General features: G+C 47.5%; 1 protein-coding gene and 1 pseudogene across 4 annotated transcripts in view; both read right to left on the bottom strand.

Annotated features, from left to right (window-relative positions):
• Positions 1–18,769, bottom strand: part of SMOC1 (SPARC related modular calcium binding 1) — a 156,634-nt gene that overhangs the window by 84,725 nt on the left and 53,140 nt on the right. For all 4 annotated transcript variants that reach the window (XM_027111631.1, XM_027111632.1, XM_027111629.1 and 1 more), the window contains exons 2-3: positions 5,808–5,973; positions 4,564–4,676 (exon numbers count right to left, since the gene is read on the bottom strand). In XM_027111631.1, the coding sequence (XP_026967432.1) occupies positions 4,564–4,676; positions 5,808–5,973 (279 nt within the window). The remainder of the gene's footprint in view (positions 1–4,563; positions 4,677–5,807; positions 5,974–18,769) is intronic.
• LOC113623074 (uncharacterized) lies at positions 2,289–2,388 on the bottom strand (annotated as a pseudogene).

Here is an 18,769-nt window from a genome sequence, read left to right as displayed (position 1 = left end):
TAAGGGTATCAATGACTACCTCAAAAGGTCCTAGTAAAGATTAATGGGTGTAAAACTCAGTGCCTGGTACCAAATAGCACTCAATAAAGAGTTGCCATCATTATTATTCAGTGCTGCATAAGCTTGACAAGCTCTAGCCAACATCCTGGTGGTGGTGATCCCATACCCCTCACTGCTGAAATCGCTACTACGGCTCTGACTTCAGTTCAGCATATTGGGCAGCAGAAAACAGCTTGGCAGAGGACTCGGTAGACCAGATGTCAGGAGTTACATTCCTGATACCCAGGGGGGAAAACAGACAGGACCACATCAAAGGACAAAACCAGTAGCTTCCAACCTTACTCAACAGGTCAGCAAAAAGCCTTAACTCCACATTCCAGTGACACAACCAAGAACAGGATGATGAAGCCCTTACAACAGCAGGTCATTCCCAACTTGGACCGAACCCTGGCACCACCTGGGAGCTTGAAATAATAACCATGTCTGGGTGCCTCTCCCAGAATTTGATTTAATGGTCTGAGATGTGGACTAGATATCAAGGTTTTTAAAAACCTAATGTTGTAATGTTTACCACTCTGCTGTGTGAGTTGGGCTGGGGGGTATCGAGGGAAGAGGTCAAGGGGAAACAAATTAGAGAACAGAGACCATTGCATCCCACATGAACCCCATTAAAGGCAACCCAGTCATGTGGTCCCAAGCTGTGTCCCATGCCAGACAAACCCAGTCCCATTAGGGTCCTCTCACTCCCTCCGTAAACTTCAAGAGCAGGTTACTGAGTAATAATTCACAGGACTAAAATATGTTATTAACACCAGGATGCATGCATGTCAATATTCTAAACAATATTAAAACAATGTATCTGCTCTCTGGGTTTTGGTCTTAAAAAAGAAACAAAAACAAAGAAGTCCAGCTAAGAGCCAGTGGAGGCTGGAGGAGGGAGAAAAGCATTTTTTTTCTCCTAGCCTTTTGGCAGCCTGTCAGTACAACTGAAGCACACTCAAAGAGGCAGACTCATTTTGTGAAGTTATTGCAGTGTCTTTGATCAAGGGAAAAGGCACATCCATTTCAATCCCTGTAACGGGGACTGACCAGCTGTCTGGCTTCCTGGCTGCCCACCGGGGTGATCCAGCCTCGAGCCTGCAGACACATGGCAGTGCTTAGTGTGTCAAACAAATGAGGGGGCTCTTGACTGTCTATCCACCCTTTGCTGCACTTCAGGGGCCCCCTCACTTAGCAATTCTGCCTGGACTAATCTGGAAGTTCCCCTCCCCGGCAAACACCACCTGGTCCAGCCTGGCCTCACCGAAACAAAAGCTGGCCAGCGGCTGTCTGTCACGAGGCAGCAAACGCTTCAGAACCAAGGGGGCAGGGGTCAACCGTTCTCATAAGTAACACACTCAGAATTACAGAGGTCTAGAGAAAGGGGGAAGAAAGGATTCCGCCTCCTCCTTATTACCCCCGTCTCAGCCCCAAACTCAGCTGTGAGGGGTTTGATTTTCTCCCGCATACATGAATTCTCAGCACAAAGATCACCTGCACTCTTTTCACTAGGAAAAATGATAAAGAATTGATGGGGGGGAAGGTTCGACAAAAGACTTTCTTTTCCTTAGGTGACATCATCTGTAACATCTTGGGAAGATTTGAGCAGTAGAACCAGAGTAGAGATGGGGATAATGATGATGATAATGACAGATATCCATATAGCATTTATGTGTTCCAAAGATTTTACATGTGTTAACTCATTTAATCCTCATCACAACCCTATGAGGTAAGCTACAGTAATACTCAATAATAGTAATAATAATAGTAACATGTAACGCATATAATATAATAATAATTATCACCACATAGAACGATAATGGAGATCACAGTCTCCATTTTTCACATAAGGGTACTGTGACCCAGGGAAGTTCAGCGACGCGCCTGAGGTGGTGCGTGCATGCATGCCCAGGCCATCTAGCTCCAGGAGCAGTGTGCTAACTACCGCACTAGACTGCCTTCCTCCAGTCTCCACCTCAGAGCCTCCTTTGTGTTTTTTTTTAATAGGCCTTTTTATTTCTATAGAAAAGAAACAAAACAGTATAATATTCAAGTTAAAGGAGAGAACTTGATTAAACCTCTCAGAATGGAATTTTAGTACATATTTGTTTTTTATATAGATATGAATTTTAATATTTTTATATATTTCATCTAAAATTTTGCACCACACGTTTATTTTATTTATTATGATAGCTACACATTAAAGAGTCACATTTCTGGGAGAATTTTGAGACGGGGTGGAGTCACGATAAAACATGGGACGCTTTACGAATTTGCGTGTCACCCCTGGCCATGCTCATCTTCTCTGTATCGTTCCGATTTTAGTACACATGCTGCCGAAGCAAGCACTCAGAGCCTCCTTTAAAGCTGCCAGTTCAGAGAACAGCAAGAGTATTGAGGGCTTTGGAGCTGGAGGGATCTGAGTTGGACTTCCAGCTCCCTGGCCACTCTGCGACCCGCTGTGATTGCATCTTCTGTAAATGAGGACACTAACACCTACCTGGCAGGCTTGTGGTGAGACTTAAGTGAGAAAATGAATAAAAGCACCTCTCACAGGGTGGGCAGCCAAGGTCAGCTTAACCCTGTGGTTCTCGACCCTGGCTGAACACTTCTTTTTTTTCTTTTTTAAAACTCTACTTTATTGGTTGTCTTTTAATTTTATTTATGGATTATTATTATTTTTAAACATCTTTATTGGAGCATAATTGCTTTACAATGGTGTGTTAGTTTCTGCTTTATAACAAAGTGAATCAGTTATACATATACATATGTTTTCATATCTCTTCCCTCTTGCGTCTCCCTCCCTCCCACCCTCCCTATCCCACCCCTCCAGGTGGTCACAAAGCACCGAGCTGATCTCCCTGTGCTATGCGGCTGCTTCCCACTAGCTATCTGTTTTACGTTTGGTAGTGTATATATGTCCATGCCACTCTCTCACTTTGTGCCAGCTTACCCTTCCCCCTCCCCATGTCCTCAAGTTCATTCTCCAGTAGGTCTGCGTCTTTATTCCCATCCTGCCCCTAGGTTCTTCAGAACCATTTAATTTTTTTTAGATTCCATATATATGTATTAGCATACGGTATTTGTTTTTCTCTTTCTGACTTACTTCACTCTGTATGACAGACTCTAGGTCCATCCACCTCACTACAAATAACTCACTTTCGTTTCTTTTTATGGCTAACTGGCTGAACACTTGAATCAGCGGGGAAACTTTAAAAAATACGGAGTCCCGACCTCACCACCCCTCCCATTTCCACTTCCACCTGCCCTCGGTCTGAAATCAGCAATCCCCTGGGCCCAGCCCCGAAATGAAACCTGAAACCCAGTGGACCAGCGGCCAGCCTACAGCCTTTGCCCCAAGACTCAGGATTACTGGGAAGCTGTGTAAGTCCTGAGGCCTCTGCTTCCAGCCCTCAGGTAGTAGTCCCCAGATGCTACTCCACTCCACAGAGGGAGTCTGGGCACCAGGCCCGTCCCAAGCAAGTGCTGACCCACCCTTGTCCAGTGGTCCTCCCCACTTTCTTAGAGCCACCTCCGCCCCTAGACTGTGTCCCCACCTGCAGCCTGAAAGCTTTACCACCCCTTGTCCCATGCTGCCCGTGTTTCAGTCTGTGCCAACTTCAACATAGCCAGCATTACTTTTACACAAGCTCTAGCCAGCAGATCATACAGGATCAGAGGTAGGACTGCCTGAAAGGAAATTTTAGAATCTGAGTGTAGGCACACACGAGTGTACATGCACTCATATGCAGACACCACACACACACAGATACCACATACCACACATCACACGCATATACCACACACATATACACAGGCACTCACATACACAGACAACCCCGCCCACACACGGAAACCACACAACACACACACACATGCACAGATACCACACAACACACACATACACCGCACACAGACACACACACACAGAAACCACACAACACATGCACACAATATCACACACCACACAACATACACCATACGCACACACAGATACCCACACACACAGACAACCCCCTACACACACACACACACACACAGACACACAGATACCACACACCCACACATGCACTCACACTCACAACTCCCAGACACTTTACACTCAAAGGGAGCAGAGCTTTGTTAGAGGTTTGGGAGCGGGAAGGAGGGGCATATAAAACGGGTCGTAATAAACAGTGAAGGGAATACGGGGGTTGCCCATGGAAACTGGCGAGGATGAGAAAAAATAATCAGCCTACATTTGACAGAAGAGAAAAATGAAGACGGCCAGCAGGGAGGATGGGGACCAAGCAATGCCAGTTTCCTGGCTCGTACCTGCATGAGCCTTTCAGGACCCACTGCCAGCTGGCAAGGGGTGGCATGGGGCCCAGGAGGGGGAGGCCGGCCCCAGAAAGCAACATGGAGGGTGTCAGAGAGTCCTCAGCTGTTTCCAGAAAGCGAGGCTCTCAGGGCCCTCCTGCTCCCAGGCCCTTCCCCCCAGCCTCAGCCCAGGACCCAGGCCTGAGAGACGTGGCCAAGGCCTACCTGGGTAAAGGAGCCATCCTCGCTGCACTCCGGGACAAACACCGCCTCCTGGGGCTTCTTGGCTTGCTCGAGGGCCTGAGCCCGCTCCAGGCGACACTTGCTCTGGCCAGCGTCTAAAAGAGGGAGGAGTGCATTTGAGATTCACTTGGATCCCACACAGGAGCCATGGACAAAGCAGCTGCTGGTTCTAGAAATGCTGGGGGAAAAGCACTCTGCCGTGCAGGGGGCCACACACAGCCAGCTGGCTGTTCCAAGGGCACAAGGGCAGGGGCTGGTGAGTGCCACGTGGCCTCACCTTCCTCTTAGTGGTACTCAGAAAAGTTGGGTGGGGGGTGGTCATACTTATACGAAGGTCTGTTTATTCTTTTTCTCCCAAGTATCCCCAGGCCCTCCTAGGGAAAAAAATGTTCTGCTTCTATTATTTTTCACTGGGTTTATTCAAAAACACGCAAGCCCAAGGAGTCTCAAAGATGTTTTGTAGTTCAAGAACTGCAAGCACTTTCTTTGGGAAATCAGAATTCGAGAGCAGCTGGCTTAGCCTCCCACAATTCCTATAATAGCTCTGATCAGTCCAGGGGTCACAAACTCAAATACCTAGAGGGCGTAGGAAAGTGATATAAATTAGAGAAGGGGCTGGGCGTGTGAAGAATGGCATTCAGCTTGGCAACACCATAGGGAGTGCTGAGGACTGTGGCAAACTGGAAAACGGGAGGACGTAGCTACTACTCAGCTCCAGCCACATGTTTGCCTTGAAGGAGGGAACTCAGACGTAACATCACCAGAGCTTCCAATTTTTTATGGGAAGTACAAAAATCCAGACTTTTAGGTTGAATTTCCCAACTTTTAAATGCTGTCTCAAATGTTTTAAATATTTTTAAACATGCGAGCAGACCAAACAAAATACATCTGTTGGCCAACAATGTGGAATCCCTATTTAGGAGCCAGCCACAATGTCTTGCCATTTTAAGCACCTCTACAAAAAAAAATAATAATAATAAAAAATAAAAGCGCTAGCCAAATAGCACATCTCTCTAAGCCCTGGTGGCGGTGTTTAAAAGCCAGAAAAGTACTCATCCTTCACTGGGCCAGTCCTCCTTCCCACATTGCCCGGTGGAAAGGACATGGGGAGAGGTTGGCAAGTGAAATGAATATAGACTCATTCTGAGCTCTCCCTATGGGGAGTGCCCCATGCAGGGAGCACGGTGCTCAGCTATCTCTCCTCTGCTGGGCACGTGCACACTCACCTTTGCATCTACCTCGATGTACCACACCCAGGGTTGGGTCTCGGCACTTGGCTCGCTGGTACTCACACATGGACTCGTAGGACCTGCCGTCAGAGGCACAGATAGGTTTGGGTTGAGTCCTGGAGCAGTGGAGGTTGCACTGAGGGTCACGGTCACTTATGAGAAACTAGGTTGGGAAAAAAGTGAAAGGGTACAGAGGTTACTTTTGCAAGAAAACTAAGGATGAGTCCATGACTTACAATACTAGGTTGCCCTTGGGAAGCAAGTCCAGAATAAACCGAAAGTTATTAAGCCCTAGACATGGTAGGAAACTAAGCAGCCACAAACTCTAACCAAGGAAGGCATCCTGTGCTCAGTAATTCACATACAGGATCTCATTAATCCTCACAACCCTATGGAATAGGAACTACCTACTTTGTAGATAAGGAAACTGAAGGCTAGAGAGAGGTAACTTGCCGGGTTTTACACAGCTCTAAGTGGTGAATTTGAACCTAGATTGGTCAGAGGTCAAATCGAAGCTTTCACCATTGGGACAGTTGGTCTCCTGGTCCATGCTGATGGTCTCTGCACTTGGCTCTATTTGGGTACCTCCCCAAACCAGGAACTCACTAGCAATCTCTACTTTCCATCTTTGGAAAGTTTTATTGATTAGAAAGTAGTACTGAGCCCCCAAATCTATCACCTTTCCATTCTGCCCACTGCTCTCTGGCAGAATACAAGTTAAGCAATTTTCTCTGAGAAAGGAATTTCCTGATTTAATATATCATCATCATCAGATTGTGAAATGTGGAGTTAAACAGTTTTCTTTACTGCAGGACTTCCCAGACACCTTTGGTACATTCGCACGCATTATGAATCTCCAAGAGGTATAGCAGATTAAAGATACATAGCTGCAAAGTATTTGCTACTCTTCCTGTTGAGCTGTGGGGTCTAATTCCCCTCTTTTGAATCTGGGCCAGCCTCAGTAACTCGCTTGACCAATAAAATGCTGTGGCAGTGATGTTCTGGGACTTTTGAGCAAGGTTACATGAAGCCTTGCAGTTTCTTCCCAGGCCTCTTGCAACACTCACTCTGGGGGAAACCAGCCACCATGTAAGAAGCCCAACAACACTGAGACTGCCATGCTAGGAGGAAGCCCAAGCTAACATGAGGCAAAACCAAGTGGAGAGAGAAATGCCCAACCAACACGGGCACAGAGACATGTGAGTGAGGAAGCCTTCAGATGAGTCTAACCTCAGCAATCATCTGACTGCAACTAACAGAGATGAAAAGGAGTAACTGCTTGAGAGACCCTGAGCAAGACCCGCCCAGCTGAGCCCACTCAACTCGCCAGAACCGTGAGAGTTAATAAGTTGTTGTTTTAAGCCATTAAGTTAAAAAAATTTTTTTCTATTGAAGTACAGTTGATTTATAATGTTTCAGGCGTACAGCAAGGCATTAAGTTTCGAGTGGTTTGTTACACAGCAATAGATAACCAGATCAAGAGCATATGTGATTATGTATCTCCCAAACTTATTTGACCATGAACCCCTTTCCCAGTGAAGCCCTGTTAACAACTGCAGAATACAGCTGGAAAACAATAACTGGACAATACAATCCACAACTCACCCCTGCACAGGATCAACTTCCCTCAGGCTGCCCCTGCTTAAAACCCTTGAGTGGTGCCCCTCTGTCCCTGGGGACCTTCACACGGTCTCCTGGCCTGGCAGATCTGACACTGGGGCCCCTTCTCTGGCCTCAGCTCTTCCTGTTCTGTCCCCACCTTGCTCCCTGCTGGTCGGGCACACTGGCCTACTTTCCAGTTCCCAAATGGGCTACATTTGCTCCTACCCCTGGGCCTTTAGACACACTGTTCCTTCTCCCTTTCCTCCCACCCCTGCTCAGATTTGGGTTCATCTGGGAGGTTCTCCCTGACTCTCACAGGTGAGGACAGGTCCCCCTCTAATAACCTCTCACCCACCCCACACTTTTCCTTCAGGGCTCATAACATAGTTTGATGATGAATTGATTTTGTGATTTGATTAGCAATGGAATCCCCCACTCTGAGCTCCAAGAAGACAAGGATTCTGTCTCTTCTGTCCGTGAATACATCTCCAGCATCCAGCACAATGCTGCAGTACTTGATTATTTGTGGGATGAACGCATCCCTGAAGCAGCCTTTCCCACACAGCATTTACCTCCAAACCAGCTGGTGTGACGTGACAGGCCTGGTCTCCCAGGCTCCTGCCATCCCCGGGGATCACTGGGCCACTCCCCTACCCCACCCCCCATCTCCCTTTCTAAGCTTTTCCCCTCCCTCTCACATTACATGGTGGGCAGAGGTGGGCCACAGCTTCTTGCCCTAGCTCCACTTCAGAACATAAGTTATCTCCGAGGCTGAGAGGTGAGTCTCTTCTCTCTCCATCCCCAACCCAGGCCCCTCTGCCACTACAGCCCTCTAAGCCTCCGACCCACTGGGCACCAGGGAAAACTTGGGACCCAAAGGTCCAGCTGAATGATGCAGGCTTGGAAGCCCTGGCTGTGGGCACCTGGATGCGCACAGGACCCAGGTGGCTGCAACCAGCAAAGCTGGACTAGAAGTCTCTCTTCTTCCCTCAGACTCATTCCTCATCTGTCTGCAGCCTAGAAATGCAGCCAGACCTGGCTCTGTAGTTCTGCCTGGTGAGCAGCAGGCGCCGGCCAGAGGCTGGGATCAGTGTTCTCACACTCTGGCTTGCAGGCCAACCAGTAGCCTCAAAGCTGTCCAAGAACTGATCAAGACACTGCTGTCACGCTACTCTCTCCTGGTCCGTGGAAGTCAGGGCTACTTACATGAAGTCAGACCCTGCTTTTAAGACCTATTTGTTAGTTATTTTGCCATGTCAATCCCCAGGAGCCAGGGAACAGCATGCCCTTTGTTCTCACGATCACACAAGGAGAGAAATATCCGTATCTTCTAACACCTGGGAAAATCAAGGAACTCATCCTTGGTCACAGAGGGATCTGGTTGCCAGACCTTAAGTCTGAAGAGTGATAATAATAAGTGCTGATAATCATACGTCACTTACGATACGTTAACTAATTTAACCTTCCCAATAGCCCTAGGAGGCAGGGTACGCTAAGTGTGCGTCAGTGCTGAACTTGACACCCAGGGCCTGGCTCCAGAGCCATGCTCCTAACCACTACACTGAACTGCCTTGAATCATTACAGAGTAACACTGCAAACGGAAACTCTGACCCAATTGCAAAATTGGATTCAGTTTGGGATAGCAGATACGAACTACTATATAAAAAGCAAAAAAACAAGGTCCTACTGTATAGCACAGGGAACTATATTCAATATCTTATAATAAACTATAATGGAAAAACAACAAACAAACAAACAACTGGATTCCCAAGTCAAAAACTGTTTACCAAGAGCCTACTCCATGTGAGACACCAACTGCTGAAGATCCAGATAAGACAGCCCTGCCCTCCAGGCACTTTAAACCTACTGTGAGAAGCTCCTCATACAGCTTTGTTCACCTTCAAAAAAGAGGAATTGTGGAAGACACGGTTTCTTTTCAAACTCAAAGAGGTTGCCCTGTTGTCTCTTCACAGCTCATGGGAGAGGGGAGCTGCAGGCATCCCTGTGGTGTTGAAGAACAGGCCATAAATTTGGTTTGGAAATGGTTTGCCCTGGGCCAACAGAGATGCCATGGCAGCTCTGCCGAGACCAGCTTCATAACTAGGGGAACACTGCGTGGAGACAGACAGGTTAAAGGCAGCTTCAGAGGAAGCCCCACCTGTCTCCACACATGGAGATCCTTCCAGCTTCAGAAGAGCTCCCAAAAGGGTCCATCTAGAAATGACTGGCCTCCAAGGCCAAGGGAAAAAGTTCTGAAACAGTCCAGGACCATTGCTAAAGACCATCTCCAATCATCTGTGGTGACTAATTTTTATCTATTTTAGGAACCAAAAAAGACAATGAGTTCTATAAAATGGAGGTTTGTTTTTTTTTTATTGAGGTATAGTTGATTTACCATTTTGAATAAGCTTCTGGTGTACAATCAGTGATACACAATTTTTAAAGATTATACTCCATTTATAGTTATCACAAAATATTGTCTATATTCCCTGTGCTGTACAATATAACCTTATTTATAAGGCTATATTGTGCAGCTTATTTATTTTATACATAGCTGTCTTTACCTCTTAATCCTTTACCCCTATCTTACCCCTCCCTCCTTCCCTCTCCCCACTGGTAACCACTAGTTTGTTCTCTATATCTGTGAGTCTGTTTCTTTTTTGTTATATTCACTAGTCTGTTGTATTTTTTAGATTCCACATATAAGTGATGTCATACAGTATTTGTCTTTCTCTGCCTGACTTATTTCACTAAGTGTAATACCCTCCAAGTCCATCCATGCTGTTGCAAGTGGCAACATCTCGTTCTTTTTTATGGCTGAGTAGTATTCCATTATATATATGTATGTATGTATATATATATATATATATATATATATATATATATATATATATATACACATCTTCTTTGTCCATTAATGACTATGCCCTAATAGGTTCACCCAAACCTCCAGGGACCCTAGGGCATTACTTGGGTCCACAAACACTGCTTGTTCAGCCATCCACTGATCCACTTTTATACTTAACAAGCAAGCACTACGATGCCCTCTGCATGCAAGGCATGGGAAGCAGAACACAGCCAGCATAGTCCTGCCCTCAACGAGCTTGCACTCTAGGGTGGAGAGAACAAGCAACCTGACATTGATCGTGCAGCAAGGGAACAGGATACCACAGGACCAAGAGAAGACTTCATTCTTGGGACTCAGCAATGCTACAAAGCCACAGAGTCCAAAAGAACTTTCTGCAGTGCTGGACATGTTGTATATCTGTGCCATCCAGTGTGGAAGCCACAAGCCACGTGTGGCTATGAAGCACTAAGTCGTAGCTAATGCAACTGAAGCACTAAATCTTTAGTTGCATTTAGTTAACTTGACTTTGCATAGCCATATGTGGCTAGTGGCTGCCAGACTGAAGAGCGCAGCTATTGTGGGGAGGGGCAGGGCGGTGGGGAGAGAATGGCTCACCCTCACTGGAGTTTCTCCTAGTTGAGCCAAGCTACGACAGACTGGACCAAGAAGCAGATCCTGCAATAATATCTGCATTTGGAAACTGGACATGAAATCATGAATTCGTTATTATGGGTTTCAACAGCAGAACATCCCAGGAGTTCAACACAGTCCACCTGCAGTCACAAAGACAGATTTTTCTTCTCTTCTGGAGACAAGAGGGACAGGCTGCAAGTACCCAGGACCTCCCATGACTGGGTCATTTCTCTCGGCCCACAGACAAAGCTTGAAGGGTCTGAGTCACCCTGCTGGAACTGAACCCCCGGGCCACAGAAGTCTGTTGTGGGCTCAAGAGCAATCAGAGTTGGTGGAAATTTTTGGTGCTGGGCAGAGGCAAGCTGTCTCCCCGACGAGGCAGACGCTAAACCATTTCCCTCTGGGGAGGAAATAGTATTTTCATAAAAATCCTCACATCCATTCCCTTCCTTCTTCCTCACCAAAAGACAACAAAAACAAAATAATTATGTTAAGTATGATTGTGTAATACAGAAACCAAACAAAAGGGGCCGGGACAATTGTGCATTTGCAAACGGTTCCTATTCCCTCCCTCTCTCCTTGGGGAGTGAGCGATTCCAAAGCAAACACACAGCATTTTGTGTTCTGCTCACATTTGTAAAGTAGGACAAGCACTTGAAATACATAAAAACAATCCATCCTTCCTACTGGAAAAGTAAGCTGCCGATGGGGGCTGTGTTCACCAGAGAAGAGATGGGGGTAAATGAAATCAATGTTAGACCTACAGTCCCTTCTGTCTGAAATGCGCACACGTTGATCCTTGCCCTCAGGTTCCAGAAGAGTAGAATGTAAACCCTGCCACAGCTTTTGCTCAGGGAGACCACTCCAGTACCACAAGCTGTGTTAGGTTTGACAGACTGCCAAGTTTCCATGACAATAGAGGGAACAACAGAGGCAGCCTAAGGTTCCATCTGGGAGGAGATGTTCAATTCTTTATAATAGGGAGTTGGTTTCACAGCCTTAACTTCCACCTGTACCATGCTGATTTCACCAGCATCTAAAATTCTAAAAAGGCATCTTGCTGGAAACATGCCTATATCTATATTTTTCCCAGGTATAGAAGAGGGGGCAGGAACTGTACTCTACAACCAGGGCAATGGTTTGGAAGTGTGAGGTCCACAAGTTGGAGGAGCAAGTGGCATTCCCTTTATGATATCAGACTAAAAATCACAGGCCAAACTCAAATAATTTGAGGGTTTTTTTTTTAAATAAATTCATTCGTAACACAGCTTCGGCTACTCGCTTTTAACTTTTTTGTTTCACTCATCAATTGCTGGAAAACAAACCACCCCCATACTTAGTGGCTTCAAACTATTCATCGTTTCTCCCAATTCTATGGGTTGGCTGGGCTCAGCTGGGAGGTTCTTCTGATCCACATGGTTTCAGCTGAGATAACAACCAGGCTGCATTCATCTGGGAGCATGGCTGGGGCCTGGAGCATACACTGTGACTTCAGGCACTGGTGCCTAGTTGGAGTGCCTGAAGTGGCAGGGAGCCTGGCTGGGCCTCTCTCTCCAGCAGGTTTTCTTCTTTTATCCACGATGACTTCTTTCAATCCTAAATCTCATGTATAGATGTTTGACTTTTTGCCACCAAACTTTCTCCCAACTTCCAATTCCACACCACCACTGAAGTCATCATCCTAAGAAGCAAATGCTTTCATGTTTTAAACACTACTGTTAACTTCCTTGGAGCTCCTGCTGCCTTGTGTTCATATGTCTATCAAAACCCTTGATATACTTCATTATCATTTATGTAGGTACATGTCTAGAAAAGACTGTGTCTTATTCTTCTTTATGTACACAGGGCCTAACCCAGTGCCTGATCCAATGCAGTTGTTCAATACATGTTTGAAGAATGAATGGGTGAATATCAAACCTTACCTAAAAGATATCCTTTTTCTATCACTTACTATAAAAAGAGATATTCTTTGTCCAACCACCACCAAAAGCTTAACACTCTCAAATGCATAGAATAATGGAAGCTGTTGGGTCCCTTTTTTTTTTCTTTTAAGAAAAATCTATCAGATAAAGAAAGCCGTACATTAACCATTGGATTTTCCCCTTGAATTTAAGGAAAGGAAAAAAACATCCCTGAGTCACCGAAGAGAATGTAGCTGAGCGGCTGAGACAGTATCCATATACCCACAGTATCATCATAAGATATCATCAGTAATTGTCCCTAGAATTCATTCCCAGTGAAACTGGCCTTAGCCTGAGAATTTTCCTCACAAAGCCTTGGAAGGCTTTCCACCACCCTGCAGATAAGTCATGTCACCCATAAGTCTGGCAGTCATCTGAGATGCCCAAGGTTGCTAAGCCTGAAGTGAGTTATGTTAAGGCAGGAAACTCTGACAATTTAACAGCCAATGTGATTAGCACTCTGGTTTTTCTGAGCTACCATATGCACGTACTTGAGTAAGAACAACAGCCAGATTCATTTATTAATCATATTTTTGACACCCTGAATTAATTTTTTCCATAGTGATTCTATGTTATAAATAATGGTGAGTGTCCCAACCCAATCTGCTAATGTCTACTTGGAAGGAAGAGAAGGAGGAGCCCTACCCCGTGTGCCTGCTGAGTAGGTAATGGGCACGGTCAAGGCCCCCAGTGCCAGCCCCCCGAACTGGGTGGAAATCCTTGGCCCCCTCGTGCTGTTCCTTCCTGCCTCGGGATTTGGCACGTGTGGGCCCTTTTCCCTGGACTGTGCTTCCACCTCATAAACTCCTATTCATCCTTCAGTCTCAGTGCAGATGCCGCTTCCTCAGGGCATTTGACTTCTCTGCTAAGTCAGGACCCTGTGATAAGCCTCCACACACCCTGCACTTTCCACTGTGGCCTGGGTCACGATTGTAATTAAATAACCAACTATTTAATTATATGTTCCTTGCCCCTCCTCCCCACTAAGCTGAAAGCTCCCTGCAGGCAGGAACCACAATCTGCTGGGTGTCACCCTGCTGGATCCCCAGTGCCCAGCAGGGGCCTCGCCCAATAGATGCAATAAATATCTATTGAGTGAATGAATGAAGAGTAAACTGAGGCTTGGCCAGGTTGAGCTAGTAAGTGGTAGACCACGCCTCTCAGTCTGACTCAGTGGCCCAGATTCTTTCTGCTACACCTCACTGCCTCCTTCAAGGCAGGATGGCGAGCGCTGAGCCCCGGAGGGTGGAGCTGGGGGCTGTCTGTTGTTAGCTCTGGCATCAGTGGCTGGGGTCTTGGCGGCGGCCCCTCTGGTGGACAGAAGAGGAGGAGGACTCGGCAAGCAAAGGGAGCTTTCCACAAGGAGGGATTTTTTTTTTTCCCCGTTATGTTTGTAAGTCCAAGTCCAGCTCAAGTTTTTAGACCTCAGGCACTAAATAGCATTTCTGGGAGGTACATCTGCTCTTGAAAGGGGGAATAGCAGTGCCTGGAACAAAAAGTCGAGAACCAGGGGCTTCCCTGGTGGTGCAGTGGTTGAGAGTCCGCCTGCCGATGCAGGGGACACGGGTTCGTGCCCCGGTCCGGGAAGATCCCACGAGCCGCGGAGCGGCTGTGCCCGTGAGCCATGGCCACTGAGCCTGCGCGTCCGGAGCCTGTGCTCCGCAACGGGAGAGGCCACAACAGTGAGAGGCCCGCGTACCCCAAAAAAAAAAAAAAAAAAAAAAAAAAAAGTCGAGAACCACGTTCCAGACGTCTAGCTGCATGCAGCTCGGCCGCTCACTCTCCAATCAGGCACTGTCCGCCTCCCGTCACCGGATTCACCATCCTCACAACCAGACTTTGGCCTTTTTCTCCAAGGACCGCGTCTTTGGGAACAAGGAGCCGTTTCACATGAGAACATCACTCACCCACCCTCTATCTAATCCATCATCTGCCCTGAAAATCCACATCCCCATTTCTGCCAGCTCGCTCTCACCCTTCCCTGACCCCAGAGCCACGGCATTTACACAGGTGCAAAGGAGGGCCTCGATCAGGGCCGGCCTCAGAGTGGGGCTCCCGGAGATGGAGGAGGGGAGATAAGGGAGGTCAAAGGGAAGGGGAGGTCTGCAGTATCAGCGGCGTCTGCTCTTCTTCTCCACACCTCCACGAGCGAGGCCTGACAACAGCACGCCCGATTAAAGGGCTTTTCACGCTGCTGAGGGAAAGCAGACGTCCCCCTCCAGCTGTTTGGCAGCTGGAACCACTTCTGTTGCTTTAGCCAGGAGAGGCCTGACCCCTGTCACCCCAGCCCCACCCCCTCCCCAAGGGAGGAATTTCGTGGTCACCCCAGCCTGTCCACCCAGTTTCCCTCCTCCACTGCGCCCCCCACAGTACAGGAATGATGGAGCAGGACCCAGGGGACAAGGCTGTCTTACATCAGGTGCCGTTGTGGGGGAGGGGTGGGGGAGGGTCAGTGGGTTTGACATAGCAGCTGGGACCCTGGATGGAAAGAGGCACTAACAAGGCTGCAAAGGTAAAGCTTCTAACTCACACAGACCCTGTCCACACCCCCAAACCATGCCCCATGCCAGCCTATTAGAAAGGCGGGCACAGATCAAGTGTGGGTTAGGGCCCAGGTCATCAGATTTCCAAAATATGAAGCATTCTTCCAAGTGAAAGGAGCCAGACTCAAAAAGCTACATACTGTCTGGGTCCATTTATGTGACAATCTGGAAAAGGCAAAACTATACGGATAGAAATCAGGTCTGTGATTGCCGGGGACTGGAAGTAGGGGGAGAAGTATGAGAGAATGGGAGAGGTGGAAGTAGCCTCTATCTTGATTATGATGGTGGTGATGGAACTGCAAAAATTTGTTAAAAACCATCAAAGTGTACACCTTTAAAAGGTGAAGTGGGGCTTCCCTGGTGGCACAGTGGTTGAGAGTCCGCCTGCCGATGCAGGGGACATGGGTTCGTGCCCCGGTCCGGGAAGATCCCACATGCCGCGGAGCGGCTGGGTCCGTGAGCCATGGCCGCTGAGCCTGCGCCTCCGGAGCCTGTGCTCCGCAACGGGAGAGGCCACAACAGTGAGAGGCCCGCGTACCGCAAAAAAAAAAAAAAAAGGTGAAGTGTACTACGTATAAATCCTATCTCAATAAACAAAAAAGAGAAAAGCACAAAACTAAAGAAAAACATCAGACCTCCCATAGGTACACAAAGAGGTTTCTGGAGATTTCTCCTCCCACCCCCTTCAATGACCAGGCATCAGGCTAGGTGCATTGGGGGTTATGAAAATAAACAAGAACAAAGGCCCTGCCCCCAAAAGTGGATCTGGTTGCCAAGACGGACATGTGTACAGCTAACTCCATCAGGACATCATTTTCAAAACCAGCAACCAGGAATCAAAGCCTAAGTCACAAACAGACAAAAGGATAGACTATTTGAAAATGGGATGCCAGGAAGTCCAAGATGTAAGATGGCTAACTCTTTAAGAGAGAGAGGAGAGGAAGGAAAAAGAGGCATCCATTCAGCAAAGAATAACTGAGCACCTATGCTGAGTGTTGGGGACAGAGCAGCTGGCCCCATGTTCTGAGGGGTCAGAGTGAGAGGTTAATGCAGACTGCAAGGATGCAGGAGGATTTCTCAGAAAAGGGGCCGTGACTGGGTGGTAAAGGATTTCGACAAGCAGGAAGGGTTGTTAAGGGCATTCTAAGCAACAGCAACAGGTACACAAAAGTAAAGAAGCAAATTCGAAAGATAGTTTTGAAATGACCATTTATGGAAGACATAAGGCTTTAGGGCCAGGTTTGGGGTGAGATCATGGAGGGTCTTAAAACTCCCATTTGCCTTTTGTTTCCTTAAAGAATTGGAAGCCAGTGAAAAAAGTAAAAGACAAGATCAGACGTGAGCTTTAGAAACCTCTGGCAGGGATGTGAAAGACAACAGAGAGACTGATTAGGGGGTTACTATAGCTGAACATAAAGGCAGGAGGAATTTCGAGAAGAGGGGGCATACATGAGCCAAGGAAGTGGCTGCGTGAGACAACTGGGTGAGATAAAAGCACCAAGAACCAAATAGCTGTCTGTGGGGAGTGGGATTGCGGCCCGGTGGAGATGCTCTGTGTTCTCCATCACAGCCCGGAGGGACTTCCGCGAGGCTAGGAAGGGAAAGGCCGGGGGGTCGGGGCAGGGGGATGCCACAAGCACGCGTGTCGGCAAGGAAGAAGGAGACACGGAGAACAGGTAGAGATGAAAATATTTCTTTGAACGAGCGGAATCCCTTAGCTTAAAAACCGTTTAGGTTTTAGCCCTCCTCGATCACCGACAGGGCGACAAGCCTTCTGATCAGAGGCACAAAGCATTTATTTTTGTTTCCTGCTTGCAAGACCCCAGTCACTAAATTCTAGCCAATGGAACTCAGGAAGCGAGGGCATAGAGAAAGTCACTGGCCCATCCCCCCACCCCGCATCCCTCAAACTCTGCCACCAGTGTAAATAAAAACACCTTGCTCTCCAAATCAAATAAACAGAGTGCTCTCCAGGACCCAGATTTTTTTTTTTTCAGTTCTCTCAGCCCATTAGCCCCAGAAAAAAATAAAGGTTACGTTGATGATATTAACAAGGAACAACAAAGTGGTCTTGTACTCAGGGTACACCCAAGAGATGGTGGATTACAAGAGAACTCAGACTTGGGATGCAAAGCAAAGAGGACAGCGAAGGTGTTCCTAAGTACCTGTTTTGCTCTAAGTGCCAATTCATCTCAATGACACACACGTCTGGCAGTCAGTGTTTGCTAAATTAGCACTATCTCTCTACCTGGCAAGAGCAATTTATTCCACCAAGGCTAGTGGTTCCTTACAAGGTTATCCTTGGACACTCCCACAGGCTCTGCCCAGGGACATGCTTCAAGTTTCCAGTGGGTATTACTAAGAACGGAGCTATCTCACACGTCACTGAGCATCCTGGCTCGTGGCGATGGGGCCCAGACACGACTCCTGCACATCCTGGCCCTGCCCCACCATCCTCAGTCCCACCCTCGCTAGTAGCATTTTATGCCTTGTGATGTGTGACATTTGGTTTATAACCAGGGGAATGAGTAAGGAGACTGGTCAGGATTGGGGGTAATGACTATGGTGAGAGATGACTGGGCTTGGTCCTGATCCAGCTGGGTGCTGGGCAGTGACTGAGACCCTCTGGCTGGAAGGACAAGGTCCACAAACAGAACTGTTTTCACAGGAGGCTTGGTGAGATTCTGGGAAAAGTAGGAGACACAGAATCTGAAAAGGGTGTGTTCAAGAGGTTCCAGGTCACGTTGAGAGATTCTAGGCATACACAGAGCTATTTCAGGGCCTAGGTGACAAAGAGACACAGAAATGAGGCAGCACCTTTCCCCATCTCTGCCTGAAACCCAGCCCTGCTCTGGCAACTGAATCAACAGCTCTGGCAGCTGCCGGAGATAGTTCCACTGGCACAGACTCGGGCCTTCTCATTATGGGCACTGCCAGCAATGAGGTTCCTCTGGGCGAAGGGTAATATTATGACTAGTTTGTGGAAATATGTAAAGCACCCCAAAGAAGGGACTGAGAGGAATTGCTGTTTGAGTAGATGAGGGTCTTGTAGTCATTGCAATTTGGGAGTAAAGGTCAATGTGTCACCATTTTGTCCTCAACAGACAGAAGAGACCTGGAAATACCAGTTCTAAGAAAGACGCTAGAAGGAGTGCAGGCCCACTTAGCAGGCTGCCGAAGCCAAAACAAGCAGCCTGAACTTAAGGAGAATTTGCAAAGGCCAACTGAGCATCCAGAAATCCAGTTTCCAAAATGGCAACACTGGATGTGGTTGTCAGGCTCCCAGGCTGGTCAACAAAATGCCTCAGTACCTCATTATGTGGCTAAAATAAAGTGACTAACACGCAGCCCAGAACAGAGGGGTGGGAGTC

The sequence above is a fragment of the Aethalodelphis obliquidens genome, unplaced genomic scaffold, assembly GCF_003676395.1.
Source record: "Aethalodelphis obliquidens isolate GAN/ISIS:26980383/991018 unplaced genomic scaffold, ASM367639v1 scaffold10, whole genome shotgun sequence".
NCBI classification, from domain to species: Eukaryota; Metazoa; Chordata; class Mammalia; order Artiodactyla; family Delphinidae; genus Aethalodelphis; species Aethalodelphis obliquidens.
The sequence above is the reverse complement of the archived record's forward strand: the minus strand, read 5'-3'. Positions and strand labels throughout refer to the sequence as shown.